Here is a 19,234-nt window from a genome sequence, read left to right as displayed (position 1 = left end):
TATTTAATTTCGTCTAAAATGGTCTGTCAAATCGGATACCCGATCCCGAATTTCCAAAAATTTAATACCCGATCCGAAAATGATTTCGGGTATCCAGTTCCGATTGTAGATTTTTTTAAGAAAATTAACTACAAAATTTTAGAAATACAAACTTGTAGTTCAAATTTGATACAAACTTGAAGTAGTTCGAGTTTATGATAAAAAAAACAACTACAAATTATTAGAAATAAAAAATTCATATCATTCATCCATAATAAACATCACAATTCATATCTTAACCGTAAATGTGACTTAAGAGTGAAGGACTTCGAGAGTACATTTGATTTTTTAAATAGGATATCGGGTTACCCGATACCCAATAATCCAAAAATCATATACCCGAACCCGATCCTGAAACCCGAAAAATCAGGTATTGGATATCCAATTACCCTATATTTCGGGTTCGGATATCGGGTATCCAATTTCCGATATCCATTTTGACAGCCCTATACAGGAGTATCATTTTTGAGCTATAGTAAATAATTATAAGTTGATTTAACATTGATGGAATTGGATACCATTTAGTTAGGTAGAAAGTTCAATTATAATAATTGGCCCATAACCACGAAACCATATTTGTTGACTTATTATCTTATTTTGTGTCGTGTGGGGTACTATCACTGGCCAATTGCAAACAATTAATTTTAGTATAGTTATTTGTTAGCATTTATACATCCTAATTGAATTTGTTGTCCCTTAATGAATGTTCCTAAAAATAACATGTACTACAAATTAAAAATTCTAAAATAAAAAATTTGGAGTACAAAAATTAATTCAAAGTATGAGTCTCTGATTTTTGAGACAGGTTTGTGCAGGAATATACCCCAATACACATGATAAGATAAATATTATATTTTCCCTTCATTTATTTAATATATTATATGCAGATGAATCATTATCCATGTACTGGCCGTATCTAGTAGTAGTAGTATTATTATTTTATCGGAATATTTAACTTGATTAAATTATAAATAACCACAATGATTAGAAGACTCATAACGTAGAGTTTCTTAGTCAAAAGTCTAAACAGTGGGATATAAATCTATACATATAAAACGCAAATTTTATTTAGATTTGTAATTAAAATTTGAATTCACCATGCACTATTAATCATAATAGAAAAATACAGTAAATTAATATTAGTAAAATGTAAACTGCATAATATATGTCGAATCCAATAAAATCCCGTTTAGAAAATGTATAAAAATGCTTAAAATTATGCAGCCAAATTATGATTTATCATATTAAGTTATATTTATAAAATAATATTAATTATTATGAAATTTTATCAAATTTTGGTTGTCTCATAATTTTAAAAGAATAATGGTATGCGGCTACATTATGGCCAGCCATAAATTAATTAAATAACAAAAAAAATTGATTTTTTTTAAAATTTTTTGTTTAATACTACTTGATTTTACTTTTATATCATTTTCATTATATGTTGCTCAACATGTTAGTGTTGCTCTTTCGTAGTTTTTGCTCAACTTATTACTACTGTCATTTATTGATTGTTGCTCAACTTATACATTAATTCGTGATATTAATGTGTTTTACGTAATGTAATTCAAAGATAAGTATCAATTCATAAGTCCATTCACACACATATAAGTTTATATCAGTAATTCTAATTTTTTTATACATGTAAATGGACTAAATTAACTTTTTATGGCCGACCACGTTATGGCCATTTAGCATCACTCATTTTAAAAATTAGTCATTAAAACTATGAAGTTTTGTTTATTCTTGATTATCCGATGCCAATTTTTTTGGCAAAATCGTATCTAATGCAACAACGAAAAATATTACACGTGGACGTCACAGTGAGTTATAAAATGTCAATTATTAATAAAGAAAATGATATCATTTGTTTGAAAAATATAAACATCATACTACAAGAAGACTGTCGAATATTTTCACCATATAATAATTATTAACTAACCTAAAATTTTTAGTTTTTCTAACTGATTTTTAGCAAGATAAGCAAATTTGATCAAATTTTAAAATTTTGTAGTAATTTATCTCTAAAACTTAACACAAAATTCTACTACATATGTCTCTTAAAAATATAAACTATTTCTATTTTTAGCCATCCATTACAAATAGAAACTTTTAAAATTTTATATTTTAAGACGTGAATCCCACCACCTACTAATATTACTTCCACAATTTTTTTCCCTCTCTCTTCCTTTATACATTTTTCTTTTCTCTGAAATTAGTATTATCAATTATGCATTAAAACTCATACTATTTAAAAAGTTTTTATTTTTCAAGATAATATCATCATAATCATATTTTATTTATAAATATTATTAATAAAAAGTTTTTATTTTTCAAGATCGTGGCAGTATATCATCATCATCATATTTTATTTAGAAATATTATTAATCGTTATCTACTTCATCAATACGGTATAAAAATGGAAAATTATAAAAAAAAATATTGTCCATAATAATAAAATGATAAATATTCTTTATTCGGATAGATTTGAAGGAGAAGATGAGAGAGAAAGGATATACACAGTAAACGCGGTTGTCCCATTCCTTTACTTCTCACTCTTTCTCTCTCACACACTCACCACACACACTCCATCTCTCTCTGCACTTCAAAGCTACAGATCTTTCTTTCCCTCCCTCACTCTAAAACCCTAACCATCTCCGCAGATCTACTCCCCATTTCCCCTCTTTCTCCCCCCAATTTTTTGTGCTCTGTTTCTCAATTAAGCCGCTATGCATTTGTAGCTTGCTAGCTCTCTCTCTCTCTCTCTCTCTCTCTCTCTCTCAATCAATCAATGGCGAGCTCGGACCCCAACAAGCGGCCACCGCCACCGCCGGGGCCGGATTCCGCCGCAATGCCGCCCTCTTCATGGGCGAAACGCACCGGATTCCGCCCTAAATTCTCCGGCGAGACCAATTCCAGCGATTCCGGCCAAATTTCCGCCCTTCCTCCGCCGGAGCCGCCGCAGGCGAGGCCGAAGCCGCCGAATTCGAGCCTCGACCTAGAGGCGGGGCGACCGCGGCCTGCTCCGAACGGGGAGGCTGCTGCTGCCAAGGATAGGGCGAAGGAGGAGAAGGATAAGGAGCGGAAGGAGAGGGAGAAGGAGCTTGCGCCGCCGGTGAGGAAGCGGAGGGATTCGGATGGGGGAAAAAATTTGGGGGCGAATGGGCAGACGGCGGCGGGGGAGGGAAGCCGGAGGGCGGTAAGAAATGAGGAGGCGGATGTGCTGCCGCAGTCGGTGTTGGATGATGATGGATTTATATCGAGGCAGTCGCATATGAAGTATGACTTGAGAGATTCTCCTGGTCTTGGTGAGTGAGCTCTCAATCTAGGGTTTTTGAACTCTTATATTTTTCATGCTAGAATGGAATATTCGATGCTCTGGTGACCAATTAGGATGATGAATTGATTGATCATGCCAAAAGGATTCAATCTTGATGACTTTGAGCTTAATTCGACCTCTAATCATTGGAGTTCAAGTAGAGATGAAAATTAGTGTGTATAATATGTTGCCTATTGGCAGTATTTATGTGATTACTGTTTGAAAAATAATAATCTCTCTGCTGGTTTCTTGTTACTTCAGTTCCCATTGGGCTCTATGGATTTCAGCATTTTCTTTCTATGTTGGGTTCGTTGATACTTATCCCGCTTGTCTTGGTTCCGGCGATGGGTGGAAGCCATGTGAGCACTTATAGTTCATTTCATAGTTTGTTTTACTTGAATTTATGTTTTTCAGAGGGCTGAACTAATTGTGGTCTTTTGTGTAGGAAGATACGGCTAATATAGTCTCCACAGTGCTATTCATATCAGGAGTGACAACGCTTTTACATATATCGTTTGGCTCGAGATTGCCATTGATACAGGGCCCTTCATTCGTTTATCTCGCTCCTGCACTTGCGATTATCAACTCTCCTGAATTTTTGGGGCTTAATGGAAATGTATGTATTTTGGGCTTGGTTGCTTATTTCTCAAGCTCCTTTTCTTTCTAGTTTATTCTTTTGGTAGATAAAAAGGAATTTTCTGAAGTTCTCTGTCTAAATATCGCTCACACTACACAAACATGATAATATTGTTAAATTCACATTTTCAGGTATCTTATAGCTTTGTTTGCTAGATTTGCAACTAATGTACTCCTCTTAGAAGCTAAAAATATTATAGGGTACATGAGAAGGATCAAGTAGATTTTCATAAGTATAAACTCCTTATGTTCCTAATAATACAAAGGGAGATGTTTCTGCTCGATATTTGTACTTGGAGATTGTCAATTTCGAATTAGCAGAACTTATATTTTTTCTGTCTTAAGAGTTGAGAAGTGCTTGATGTTTTTGAGAGAAGGTACTGCCTAGGCATTAACATAACAAAGTCTTCTAGGTTATGATTGTAGATCAAGTACCTTTAAGCTGAATTTCCCCTAAAAAAGACAGAAGTAATGAGACTTTGTCAAATGAAATAGTTGAGCTATCTGTACTATATTTTGCAATAAAACTGACTTAACATTTGTAGGTGCTGAAATGTTATGTCAAATCATTGTCTGAAACTAGTACAATTTTGACAATCTGATCTGTTGTGCTGTACTTTCCTAATGAGTGAATGTTCAAAACGGCAGAATTTCAAGCACATAATGAAGGAGCTACAGGGTGCTGTAATTATTGGTTCCGCATTTCAAGCCTTCTTGGGGTATAGTGGTTTGATGTCAATATTTGTAAGGTATATGCTTTTTTCGAGTGTGCTACATGATGTGATCTTGATTTCATATGCGAATAACTCAGACGTGTTCATTTTTTCTTCGTTTCAGGTTAATAAACCCAGTTGTTGTTGCCCCTACAGTTGCGGCTGTTGGGCTCTCATTCTACAGCTACGGCTTCCCAAGGGTTGGCACGTGTATTGAGATTGGTGCTGTGCAGATATTATTAGTTGTTGTGTTTTCCCTTGTAAGTGTTGACTAGAGTTTGAATTACTTACATTGAAGTTCTTTCCCCTTTGTTCCATATGCTATGGCAATTCTTGTGATGTGCTACTTCTTTTGCAGTACCTCCGTAAAGTATCGATCTTGGGCCATCGCGTATTCCTAATTTATGCGGTAAATCGTATATTCCTTTGCTTATCTATTCTATTTTCACCACATTTTTTAGCAAAAAAATGTTTTAATCCAGTTTCTGCATATGTGAACCCAGGTTCCACTCGGTCTGTTTATTACATGGGCTACAGCCTTCCTTCTGACAGAGTCTGGAGTATATAACTACAAAGGTTGTGATGCAAACATACCAGCTTCAAATATAATATCGGACCACTGCAGGAGGCATGTTTCAAGGATGAAAAGTTGTCGAGTCGATACCACCCAAGCATTGAAATCTGCACCTTGGTTTCGGTTTCCTTACCCATTACAGTGGGGAACACCCGTCTTTCACTGGAACATGGCCCTCGTCATGTGTGTGGTGTCTATAATTTCATCAGTTGATTCTGTAAGTCTGCTCTGTTTTCTCTTGATTTTATGTTGTTACCATGTACGCCCATTTGCGATTATAGCCCCATCCCAACAAATTTTGTTATTTTCATCCACTGCAATATATGGTTAGTTTGATTTGCTCCGTCTGTTTTTTGGGAAGGCGATTACAGCATCTGTTTATATCTGCTTCGATTCATGTGAGGATTTTGTTTCTTTTTTGCATTCGAGACGAGATAAAGAAGTGGCATGTCTGTGATTGATCTTCATAAAGTTAGTACAATTATGTTTTTATATGTAGTCAAACTTTTATCCGTATCCGTATGCTAGATTCTTGCTTACAGACATTGTTTATAGATCTTTCTAGGACTTATCTCCTTATTTAGACTCTCATATTTTAGAAAGTTTATATAAGATCTAGTTTTTTCAGATTTGATTGTTTTCCCAATTCCCAGGTTGGTTCATATCATGCATCATCATTGTTGGTGGCTTCTAGACCTCCGACAGCAGGCGTATTGAGTCGGGGAATCGGTCTCGAAGGTCTCTCTAGCATCTTGGCTGGCCTGTGGGGCACAGGAACCGGCTCAACGACTTTGACAGAGAATGTTCACACCATTGCTGTAACCAAAATGGGCAGTCGCAAAGCAGTCCAATTGGGCGCGTGCATATTGATTGCCCTATCCCTCATCGGTATGCTTTCTAATGCATAAAACCTAAATAATCTTATGCTCGTCTTCGTCTTTCCAGTCTATGAACGAACGTTCTCTCATTCGTGGTTGCGTGCAACAGGTAAAGTTGGGGGTTTCATTGCATCAATACCTCAAGTCATCGTTGCAGCTCTCTTGTGCTTTATGTGGGCGATGCTCACTGCACTGGGATTGTCGAACTTGAGATACAGCGAAGCAGGGAGTTCGAGAAACATAATCATCGTTGGCTTGTCCTTGTTCTTCTCCCTATCGATCCCGGCGTACTTTCAGCAGTACGGCATCTCTCCAAACTCCAACGTCTCAGTCCCAAGCTACCTCCAGCCGTACATTGTGGCTTCTCACGGTCCCATACAAACAAAATCTTCCGGGGTACACTTTTTTTTTTGTCATCTTCCCCCATCCCTTGCTTAAAATTACTCGTAATCATCGTGTTTACACTGAGTTCGCGTCGTGTGGCAGCTGAACTATGTTCTGAACACGCTGCTGTCGCTGCACATGGTGATCGCTTTCCTCTTCGCCCTCATTCTAGACAACACGGTGCCTGGGAGCCGACAGGAGCGAGGGGTGTATGTGTGGTCTGAACCCGAGGCCGCGAGAAGGGAACCTGCCGTGTGTAAAGACTATGAGCTGCCGTTTAGGGTTAGCAGAATGTTCAGATGGGTGAAGTGGGTTGGCCTCTGAGAGACGTCGTCGTGACGGATTGCTCGATTTTCCGGCTGGCCGGGAAAGATTCGATCTTTGTCGGGTGCCGTTGATCGGTAGTTGGTATTTTGCAGTTATAGAATGATTCTTTGAGGACGGTTGGATTGTGTGGGAGCATCAGCTCTTGCAGAGATGGATTCAGGTTGTGTATATTGCAGATTCTTTCATCTTTTTTTTTTTGCTGTTTTTTTTGGGGAATTTACGGTGGGGGGGGGGGGGGGGGGTTAATCCTATGTTGTAATGTTATAATTGTAAAACATGCATGTGTATTTTGAACTAAAGATTGGACATTCGCCTAATATTTTGAGAATTTGGTTGCTTCATTTGTATTTATTTGTGTGTTTAAGAGTCCAATTTGGATTAATAGGAATTTCACAAAGATGGTTCATGTAGTATATGAATTTTACAAAAATATACAATCTCGATGAGGTGAATCATGAATGCATACTTTTAATCTTTTAAATTTATGAAACTATTAGCTAAAAGAAAATTAATTTTCCTTTTCTGTCTATTAAAGGGAAATACACAATGTGTATATTAGAGAGAAGGTGTCAGTGTGTGTTTGCATGTTTGTAATTATGTATTTATGTACATACTATTGAATTTGAATGTATAAACTCTAACATGGCGGCTAAAATAAAATAGTACTACTCCTCATTTTAGAATATAAAATAAAATAAAATAAAAATATACTTTATAAACCTTAGTTTATGAAGATCTAGTCCTGTTTCATTACCTTGTTGCGTGTATAACTTTGTTCGGGAAATTATACGAATTAAAAAAAAAGTCAAACTCAGGATCTTGAATTAATTTAACAAGATGAGATGAATTCACTGTAGATTTGCATAATCTAAGAACTAAAAATGGTTTCTAGTTTATAGTATAAGGTGATTGACTATTGATTCTCGAAAAAAAATGTTTCATCCATCTAAAACATCCTTATTTTCTCATTTTAGTACGTTGATAAAAATAAGTTAGTTCTACTACTGTAATTATCTTTTAGATGAGACATTCTTCTCCCAGTCGCTTCACTTTCATTACATTTTCTAATAATTAGTAGAATTATATTTATTCATTATCTATTTAAAATACTTCTATACTACTATTTATTTACTAATTACTGACATTATATTAAGATTTAAAGTAATATTCTTAATTATAATTACTTAAATATTTTTTTATTAAAATTCGTGTTGCATGCTTATTTTTAGTGGGGGAGACTCGTAAAAAATTTAGTGACAAAAAAGTTGGTATGATGAAAGGCGTGTTTAGGTTAAAGAAACTTCTACTAATGGTCAATGTTTTCTGGAATTTAAAGTGATTTAGTGGAGGTTTTGTCAACAAATATGATTTTTTTTCTCTGATTTTTAATACCAAAATTCTACTAACTTCTTTCATTTTCTATGCTGAAGATTTAATTACTTCTAACCCACTGTGGCAAGGAAAGTGATTTTAGACGTGATTATAAGTAGCATTATTTACTAGTTTTTTATAAATATAAATAATAAAATAAATTTTAATTGGATTTAGGATAGATACAAACAAATAAATACATTATGATGCTAACTTTAAAAATGTTTTGTAGTAGTAATTTTGAATACAGAGCCCATAGTTAGGTCTAAGTTACGTGGCTATTAATTAATACTTTCCCTAAAAATAGAAACTCTTTCTTTTTAGTCTGTTTCGTGAAAATAGAATTTTTTATTTTAGGAAATTTTTTTCTCTCTAGTGAGATGAGATCAATTTTCCACTAACAAAGTTTTCTTTTTTATATCTCTCTTGCTTGCTAATTTTACATTGAAACTGATGGCGTTCAAAATTATCTATTTTTTAGATACAGAGGGGAGTAGTAACTAATTACTTTCCAAAAATGTTAGAAATTAAGCACAGTTGGGCGACACAAAGCAATAAGCACCTAATTACATTTAGAAAAATGTTTTGGAGACATAATGTCTAAGACATAATGAGGTTAAAGCAGTAATTTTGTATTATATTGTGTTTATTATTAAATTAATGCTTTACATGTATACTATTTTACCCTTAATGGTATAAAAGGTATGTATGACTTCAATTAAGGAAGGTGTGTGTCTTAATGAGATTTGTGCCTAGCAATTAATTAAATTTCAAAGATTTTTAATTCATTTTTTTATTAAGTTTTCTCTCCCCTTCTCTAATTATAAGTCTATCAATAAATTCTCTCTTTTTTCTCACATTATAATTCTCCATCAATGAATTCTCATTTTCTTTTTCTCCAAGTATAGTTTTACATCAACAACTTATCTCTTTTCCAATTTGCTCATTTCTAATTTTCTATAACAATAAAAAATTTATTTATATCATTTTATCACATACAAATTAAAATATGCATTTGATTAATTCCCTTTGCTTTGTCTCTTCACAAAATTAATACTACTAACTTTTTATTCATTAGAACAAAATTATTTATTTATGAGAATAGTAACTTTATTTTCAAAATAGTAACTTTTATTTGCAATAACAATAACTTTTATTCCCAAAACATTAACTTTTATTTTACAAGGATAATAAATGTTATTCATAAGAATAATAAATTTTATTTATTGGAACAATAATTTCATTTAACTAGAACTATAACTATTACTCCATCCGTCCCCAAAGAATATGCACTTTGGGATCGACACGAGTTTTAATGTAAAATTGATAAAGTAAGAGCGATGTAGAGAGAAAAAGTAATTAAAGTATTGTTAGTGGAGAATGAGTTCCACCTCATTAGAGAGAAATGACTTTCCAAAATTAGAAAGTGCATATTGTTGTGGGAAGGACTAAAAAGGAAATAATGTATATTCTTGTGGGACGGAGGTAGTATTTGTTACAATAATGCTTTTATTGATTTAATATTTTATTAATTAAAATGATTATATTTTTAACAATTACAATCTCTTGTCAAATAGCAAAAATAAATAACTTTTTTCTGCAATAAATAACTTTTATTTGCAACAAACTAAATTAGTAAATTTATATAGTATTAAACACTAATTTTTCATAGTAAATGTAAATTTTATTCCCAATAACAATACTCTTTATTCTAAGGTGAAGTATAGTAAATAACAAGCTCTCTATCTATCCAATAGACCAAAGGATTTGAGTCATCACATGTTAAATAGAAACCTATTATTGATCCTTTTAAAATAATAAATTTTATTCAAATACAATAACTTTTCTTGAAAATATCAACACAGTGACATTAAAATATCAACACAGTATATTGAAATGTCAACAAAATTATTTATTGTCATTTTAATGTCACTGTATTGACATTTTTAATTCACTGCATTGATAAGTTATCAGAGTTTGCAACTTAAGAAAGCCTCCCATGTAACAAAAGCTATAGAAAATAACACAAAAAATAAGATAACGCAAAAATTCTTCATCATAATAACTATATTATTTTATTATAAAATTCAAATTTGAAGAAGAAAAATGTTTTAATTTTTATTTTTTTCATATATTAAAATAAATTATTTCATTGTTGTATATTTAGAATATTTTTAAAAAAAGAACAAGATATAAAAGAATAGTAGTACTATATTAAGTTATCAAATTATTTTATAATTAAATATAACATTTTAGTTATATAGTGTGTTAATTAATACTACTATAATGATAAATTTATAATCTAAATTAATATTTTTTAAATAAGTATTAAATTAGCATGACATAAGTATATATATACATATGATTTTTTTGAAATCCATTTATAACTTTAATGCATGATTCACGTTTATCTCTAATAAATGAGCATGCATTTAGATAAATGTATTTAATTTGATACAATTTTCCTTAACTAGATATATATCCATTTAATATGATATTAGGGTAGATTAGTCACAATATAAAATATATTTATGGCAAAGTGACATAGGGGCATTATGTCATAGAGACATTATGTCTCTAAATCACTACCCTTATATTTATTGACAAATAAGTATCACTTCTCTAATCTGTGCTAACATTAATTCAGGCCATTAAATTTAATTGCCTCTATTATAAAAGTGGAATCATTCATTGGACCAATCTAAAACCCCCTTTTTTGTGAAGGACCAATCTAGTGATTTATTTTCAAATCATTTTATTTTATTAATTAACCATGATAAAAAAAATTACTATAAATTTTGAATGGATTATGGTATTTCTCCTAAACCATTAAAATGGTTAAAATCCACAAACTTTATGATCGATGCTAACTTTCCACGATGATCATTCTTTAAACCCGACAGAAAATGCGTCCTATTTTAATAGTAATAACTTATTCTATTTCATTTCTTTTAAATTCTACAACTTTTTCTAATTTTCGTTTCTTTTGAATTTATACCATAATTTATGTCTTGTTGGCTATTTCTTTTTTAGCTTTTTAATTTTTTCTCTTTTGGATCTACACCATAGTCTATGTTTACTTCTCATAATTCATGCCCCATTATTTGTTAATTTGTGGTGGAATAAGCAAAAATGGTGGAAGAATTGGAAATGATGGAACCTAGAAACGTTGGAAGAAGAAAAATGTTGGAATAATTTCGAAACGGTGAAAGCCTGAAAATTTAGATTAGAAAATGGTGGAAGTCTACAAATGGTGAAATATGTGAAAATAGTTGAAGCCACATGTACTTTTGGCGTGCCACGTTATCATTTTCGCAAGAAAATTTTAATTGGATCGAATTGGGAAAATTGAGAATCTCTAAAGTGTGAATGTTGTATCGCTTTTAAAGTTAACTAGAATTTGATTTTTATGACCAATATCACAAATTTAAAATATTAGTATTAGGATAAGCTTATAATTTGGTGTATGCTTATGATGACATGTTAACTTACTTGTACCAACCATTTATAGTTAGGTAATTATAGTATTAAATTCTTATTATCTTCACACTAAGTTCCCAACGTTGAACCTTGTTTATTTTTCAAGACTTTGGGTTATCTTGCCATTGAATAATTAAATACTTCAACAATAAGTAAGCACTGAACAATCTTCAAGAATGAATTTACTTGAAAATAAGCATCATCTCGATAAACAAATGAGCTTGAGATAATAGGGATTTTTAAAAAATGAGAAAGAAATTGATCCGATGAAAGTAACAAAATGATGAAATTCATTGGAGATATGAATGAAAATGTTATAACTTAATAAGGGCTTCGGAGGAAATATCAAATACGCAACATAACTAGACCAAATTAGTTAAATAAATTAAGAAATTAAAGAAGAGTACTCATAGGAGAGAAATAACTTGTAAGTTTTCCTACTTTGACGTAAAAGTACATGTCCAATGATTCAAGAAATTGAATCCCATTTTACAACGTGTTAAGATTACAATTTATGTTAGGAGATTCCAATATAAGAAATTAAGAATAGAATGTTTATGAAAGTAACGTGATTAGAAAATCTCTTAAAAAACAAAACGTGTGTTTTCCTAATTTCAACACAAAAGAATTTGATTAGGAAATAATAACACCAAAAAAGTTGCGAAAACATAATAAAAAAAATATCGATCTATAAAATTTGATTAGGAAATAATAACACCAAAAAAAAAGCTCGACCGTTCAACACAAAAGAATTCAAGAAAATCAAGAGACCCTCAATGAATTTTTTTCAAACTTTATTTTTATTAATTATTTTTAAATTTAGTGTAAATTATAATGTAAAAATATATATAAATTATTTAAATTACTAAAAATGTACTTTAAAATAAAATTAAGAAATTTTCGCAATCCGCCCCGATCATCATCCACAAAAGAAATACTATGATAATTACAAACAGCATGAAACATAAAGATAATAAAATCAATGATTGTACTTTCCAATATTATTTTGACATGTCAACAAAATCAACTACTACTACGAAAATCAACTATAGTAGTACTCATTTAACGCTTATGTATTACAAAGACTTTTATTGTGTGCCCACACATTTTTTTCATTTTTTTTGTAGGGACCCAAAATTATACTATTTCCCAATAATTTGGTTTCACTCGGCAAATACAAATAAAATAGCCAGAATAATTAAAAAAAACAATATAATCCTACAACTCTAGCTACTAAAACTTGTTGGCAACAACATTTTATAGTGACAAGCGACATTAAAATTTAAATGACGTTTCGATGATGCTACTAATTATATTATGAAATGAAGTTACCATTGACTTTACATGTAATAAATACTACTCTCGTTAAGCCAATCAAAAAAATGATTCTCTTCTCCAATAGATTTCATTAAACAGCATTCAATTTTCTTTGCTATCTATTAAGGTACGGCCAAAAAATAAAGAATGTACAACCTCAAAAAGTAAAATGTGGAGTTGATAAATTCATGTCAGTTACGAGTCATCTATACAATCTTTAGATCGTCACACCTCAATTGCAATGCAGTCTTGCCACATAATGCATTTTTCTGTTTTTTTATTTTTCTTTTTATTTGATATAAGAAAGGAGAGATTGTTGGATGAGATAGAGTGAAATTTAGAAAGTAAAACTATGTGTTGAAATAAATTACTTCATTCGGTTCCATGGTAGTTGAATCATTTTTTCATTTTTGATTATTTCACCACAATAGAGTCATTTTCATTTTTTACAAAAAAATAACTAATTTTTCATCTCTTACTTTGTTCTTATGACTTTTCTCTCTTTTTACTTTATTATCTCTTCACTTTATAAAAAAATCTAATAAAATAGGAAAGAATATAAGAAAAATAGAGAAATTGAGCGGGAAAGGTGTGAAATTTGACTATCCTGAGTGGAACCGCTGAATGACGCCAAAACTGAGGAGACACGACGTAGGTGCATTGCAAGGGAGATCGTCGGACCTCATATGCAGTTTAACCAAGCCAAATATACATATGTGGCGAAGTCGCACACATTTCTTCTTCTTCTTCTTTTTAAATTTAATTTTTCATTTGATTTTACTCTACCTTTTTTATTATTGCCTTATCTTTTTTTTTCATTTTCTCTTTTCCAGTTTCCGCTTTTGTGTTTTCTTTTTGCCTCGACCTTGAAATTGAGAAGTTGTTACTCGTTAGATAAGATTGGATGGGTATGACATAAATACGTAACTGAAATGTAGATTCTTCCTTTCAAATTAAGCAGTAATACAATATGCTGATATAAAAAAGTAAATAATGGAACTATATAATATACTAGTAAATACTGATTGAATTTTTGTAGTTAAATAAAAATTGCTGATAATATTTGAAATACTAATGTGGTATATTAAATTATTAATAATACAAATTGCAATTTTGTAGCTACGCTAGAAGTATTAAAACCAAAAACCCAAAGTCAATACTTTCAAACAAGTATGGAAAAAATAGTAAAAACATAAAATTAATTAAAAATTCGAAGGTGTTAATAGAAATTGAGCGGGGGCAAATGTGGAATTTGATAAAGCCAAAACAATATATAAACCCCTTCCCCATCTCCATTTTTCTCAGCTTGGTTAGAACTAGAAGAGAACTCAAGCTTCAAAATACACACAAGAAACGTTTCTCATTTTCTTCCGTCCTAATTTGCTATAATTCCAATTCCCCCCAAAAGTATTCTCATTTTCTAAATGCAGTCCCTTAATTCCCCCGCCGGCGTAGACCTCAATTCCTTAATCCGGAAGACGGGCACGACCCTGACCCGCGCCTTCGTCGGGCCGGGTTACCGGACTATCCAGTGCAAAGTCAATTTCAGCACGAATCAGACCACCGGCAAAAGCTTCGGGTCGGGCCACACCAGCGGGCCCCGATACGAGTGGCAGAGCGCGTGCTCAATACTCGCCGGCAAAGTTGAATCACAGCAGCAAAATACCGCCGACGCCGCCGCCGTTGTCAACGGCCACGCCACGATCGATCTCGTCCCCGTCGAGGTGCAATCGACGCCGATTCGGAAGGCGCTCAGCATCTCGGATCTGTCGCCGTCGCCGATGCACGGCCAGAAGCTCCGCGTCTCGTACCAAGGCGTCCCCGGCGCGTACAGCGAAGCCGCCGCCGGGAAGGCGTACCCTGGCTGCGAAGCGATCCCCTGCGACCAATTCGAGGTGGCTTTCCAAACCGTGGAGCTCTGGATCGCTGATCGCGCCGTCCTGCCGGTGGAGAACTCCCTCGGCGGCTCGATCCACCGCAATTACGACCTCCTCCTCCGCCACCGCCTCCACATCGTCGGCGAGGTGCAGCTCCCCGTGCACCACTGCCTCCTCACGCTCCCCGGCGTGAGGAAGGAGTACCTCACGCGCGTGATCAGCCACCCGCAGGCGCTCGCCCAATGCGAGCACTCGCTCACCAAATTGGGGCTAAATGTGATCCGCGAGGCCGTCGACGACACCGCCGGCGCGGCGGAGTACATCGCGGCGAACAAACTCCTCGACACGGCGGCGATCGCGTCGGCGAGGGCGGCGGAGCTCTACGGGATGCAGATCCTCGCCGACGGAATCCAGGACGACCACAGCAACGTCACCAGATTTGTGATGCTGGCGCGAGAGCCGATTATTCCGCGGATCGATCGGCCGTTCAAAACCAGCATCGTCTTCGCGCACGAGGAGGGGACGAGCGTGCTGTTCAAGGTGCTCTCCGCCTTCGCCTTCCGCGACATCAGCCTCACGAAGATCGAGTCGCGGCCACACCGCCACCGCCCGATCCGCCTCGCCGACGACGCGAACGGCGGCGTGGCGAAGCACTTCGAGTACATCTTCTACGTCGATTTCGAGGCGTCAATGGCTGATGTGAGGGCGCAGAACGCACTCGCCGAGGTGCAGGAGTTCACCTCCTTCCTCAGAGTGCTCGGAAGCTACCCCGTGGACATGACGCCGTGGTCGCCGTCGTCCTCCGCCGCCGTGGAATAGGACTTTCCCGTGCATTTCTTCTCCTTGTTTATTTGCTTGTTTATACTGTTAATTTTACCAAAATTACCAACATACCCTGAGAAAGAAGGCGTTTAGGCTCAAATTGCATTTGAGAGGGAAAGGAAAATATGGGTGGGTAAATATGTAATTTCGGCCCCTTTAATTAGTGTTATTAACTCAATTTGTGTAATGTCAATTACTCATGTGTCTAAATGGAGTCCACTCTCCCTACCAACCTCTTTTTTTTGAAGTTCAAGGGTAGTTGAAGGGTGTTCTTGTAATATCTATTTTTTCTTTTTTCTTTCCATTTTAATATACTATAGTATACGGTGAAATTGACTCATTAGATAAGATATTAGTGAAAAATAAGTATTTGATAAGTTAATTTCAAGAGGTAATATTACACATGACATTTAGTTAAAAACTTAAAATCAACACGGCAAACAAACGACCTTGTAAAAATTCATGAAGAAATGTAAAGTTGGCAAGTTATGATATTTTTTATAATTTCATGCGAGTTTTCCATTTTTCAAAACATTTTGTTATCATGTTTCCAACCCATGTTAAGTGTGTGAATACATATGAAATTGCATAAATCTATATGCATACATGTATAGAGTAATCTTATTTTAGAAGGTTGATTTGTAGTAGTATAGTAGTATTTTTCTTGGTTTAACTAGCGTGCAATTGCATGTTTTATTGTGCACTAGTACAAATTTATCATATTTATATTTTATACTAGTAACTATTATAAAATTGTGTACAGTGTACTTGTACAAATTTTGATTGCTTAAAAATCTTTTATTTATTTTTAATTAATAATGACAGCTTATTAATTTAATTAATGTGTTTGTCATGATATAAGGTTTGAAAAAACTTTTATAAAAACCATAGATTCTTGAATTGTTACATTTTCTTAGTCCATTGTGACATTGATATCTATAACAGTTTCTTATAGCTATGTCGTTTAACACTTGTCAATGTGTAAAATCAAATATTGTGCAGTCGTGTATAATTTTGATTTCACAATTTAAATGATTATGCGTCCAACATCAATGATTATTTTGAAATTAGATTATTAAATTATACACGAGATTCACTAATATAGGTACGATATCAAATGACAAATAGTATTCAATTATCAAAAAAATCAATACAGATCCTCAAAGTACACAAAATCTAATTGAATATATTAATTAATTATATGGATCCATACAATGATGATTAAACAACAATTAAGATAGTGATTAGATGCTAAATTAGTGATTATAGTGAAGGGCCCCACCACAATAGATCTGGCATTATTGATAATTTAGCCTCCAACCAATATATATTGTTTTGCATTTTATTCATGGATTTGTATTTAATGTGATATACTATTGTTTTTATTGTGTTTTCTCTATTTCATGAATATCATATTCGCACGATAATATCACCATATTGCATTTCATGCATGTCAAGATTTAATAAAATGAAATGCGACATAGAATAATTATACGAAACATAATCTCTTACTCTTAATTCAAAATTGACTCATAAATATAATTATTTTTACTAGAAAAGACCAAATTTATGTTGAATACGATCATATGTGAGTACAATATTTTACTAACCTTAATAATACCTAATTCAGATTTAAAGTAGAGAACCATATGCATCTCCATAACCATAATGAATTGTTGGGGTAATTACATAATTCATACAAAAATGTTTCATCTTTGTTTCATATTAGTATAAAAAATTTGAAATTTACATAAATCATACAAAAAGTTTCAATCATATTTCAATTTAGTACATTCCATTATATGTGTTTAAACGACGTTAACTCTTTGTCTATATGAAGTACAAAATATTTTATCATTGTTTTATGGTGGTACAAAAAGTTTTATTATTGTTTTATGGTTTATACTTAACATAGACAAAGAGTTAACGCCGTTTGAACACATATAACGGAATGTATTAAATTGAAACACAAGCGAAACTTTTTGTGTGATTTATGTATGCTTTAAACTTTTTGTAGTAATTTGAAACAAATGTGAAACATTTTTTATGAGTTATGTATTTACACCTGAATTGTTGCAATAAATATAAAATTTACGGAAGCACACATTCAAAGCTAATTAATAGATTATCTTTATACCTTAGTTATTTCATTGCTTATTTCTTCAATGTGAAAAATTGCAAATTTCTTTATAAAAATAGGAAATAATTATATGATTTATTTAGGCAAAAGGAGTTTGGTGAGGTTTATTTGTAGTAGTTGAAGAAAGGATTAGTCTTTGTTTGATGGTGGTTGAAATGAATGCTGCTTCCCTCTTCTCATACATATTCAATGATCATTTCACATTTGGCCAAATCTATTTAATACTATTTCTATGTTTTCAATCCTTTCATTTCTATTAATGACTAATTAATACTACTATATTGATTAATCAAGGACCCATCTCTACAAGAATAATGCATAGTTGCACACACTATGATTGGAATCGTTTGTCATGACTAGAACATAGTATCAAATTATTTATAATTATCTAATCACATTGAGCCGAACGTATCTACATATATGCGATAATGGTTTACAAAATTGAGAATAATGTGTCACATTAGTAATTAGAATAATTATGGATTCAAAACTTAGATTAGAAAACACACGCATATGGCTTCATGTATGATAGGAGTATAAAATAGAGAACACGTGAAATAAATGATTTGATTTATATACATGATATAAATAATGAATGGAACAAATTATAACGACATTGATTGGTTAGAATCTTAGAAAAAATTAAAAATAGGTGAGCTTTCCCTCATCATAGATTCAAGAAAAAATACTCCCTTCGTCCCTTTGTAGCTGAGTCGTATTCCTTTTTGGGTTGTTTGTAGCTGAGTCATTTCATTTTTTTGACAAAAAGTACTTTACTCTCTCTTTATCTCTCTACTTTTTTCTTTTCTACTTTATTCTCCTTTTACTTAACTCATTTAAAATATTTTTTTTAAATTCCGTGCCGAAAAGATATGCATCTACTACATAGGGACGGAGGGAGTACTACTCATTATCGGTTTCTCTATATTAGCACAAGCATTTATCGCAATGTTGGTATATTGTAATATTAGATCAAATTAATAGTTGAGCAATTTAGAAACATAACTTGAAGGTGGGCATAAAAAATTTTAGAAATTAATTTGAAAGGTTTGCACCCTTTTCTTAATATATAAGCTCGTCAATTTCATAACATGATATCACATTTTGTATAAGCAAAGAGGTAAGGGTCAAAGTAAACTATTTAAATATTTTAAGATAATGTTTGTATCTCGAATTTTATATAGGTGACACAGACTTTATATTATATTGTCACATATAAAAGTGATGCAAATATTGTATTGATAAAGGAAAAATAAATTGTTTTGTTAATAATAAAGTCCAAAGCATAACCAACGTGTTGGGAAGAGACGATAAGGTCAAATTTGAAACTATTGGGCCAAATGCGTTTCTTAGTTTT

General features: G+C 32.9%; 2 protein-coding genes across 2 annotated transcripts; both read left to right on the top strand.

The window, feature by feature from the left end:
* Positions 1–2,551: 2,551 nt before the first annotated feature.
* On the top strand, positions 2,552–7,116 carry LOC121741364 (nucleobase-ascorbate transporter 12-like). The gene is made up of 10 exons (XM_042134092.1): positions 2,552–3,347; positions 3,620–3,717; positions 3,804–3,974; positions 4,643–4,743; positions 4,832–4,967; positions 5,066–5,116; positions 5,211–5,498; positions 5,935–6,169; positions 6,269–6,555; positions 6,646–7,116. The coding sequence occupies exons 1-10, from the start codon at positions 2,831–2,833 to the stop codon at positions 6,865–6,867; spliced, it is 2,106 nt and encodes a 701-aa protein (XP_041990026.1). The 5' UTR covers positions 2,552–2,830; the 3' UTR covers positions 6,868–7,116.
* A 7,137-nt stretch (positions 7,117–14,253) lies between these two features.
* LOC121741365 (arogenate dehydratase 1-like) lies at positions 14,254–15,947 on the top strand. The gene has a single exon (XM_042134093.1). The coding sequence runs from the start codon at positions 14,463–14,465 to the stop codon at positions 15,732–15,734; it is 1,272 nt and encodes a 423-aa protein (XP_041990027.1). The 5' UTR covers positions 14,254–14,462; the 3' UTR covers positions 15,735–15,947.
* The last annotated feature ends 3,287 nt before the right edge of the window (positions 15,948–19,234 follow it).

Source organism: Salvia splendens, chromosome 7 (assembly GCF_004379255.2).
Source record: "Salvia splendens isolate huo1 chromosome 7, SspV2, whole genome shotgun sequence".
Taxonomy (NCBI): Eukaryota; Viridiplantae; Streptophyta; class Magnoliopsida; order Lamiales; family Lamiaceae; genus Salvia; species Salvia splendens.
Note: the sequence above shows the minus strand (reverse complement) of the source record. Positions and strands in the feature narration are given on the sequence as shown.

Excerpts from the sequence above, each read along its gene's own strand:
- LOC121741365 (XM_042134093.1), top strand. The coding sequence starts at position 14,463 with ATGCAGTCCCTTAATTCCCCCGCCGGCGTAGACCTCAATTCCTTAATC.
- LOC121741364 (XM_042134092.1), top strand. The coding sequence starts at position 2,831 with ATGGCGAGCTCGGACCCCAACAAGCGGCCACCGCCACCGCCGGGGCCG. Across the intron at positions 3,718-3,803 it reads CGGCGATGGGTGGAAGCCAT|GAAGATACGGCTAATATAGT; the intron begins GTGAGCACTTAT and ends TCTTTTGTGTAG. Across the intron at positions 4,744-4,831 it reads TTGATGTCAATATTTGTAAG|GTTAATAAACCCAGTTGTTG; the intron begins GTATATGCTTTT and ends TCTTCGTTTCAG.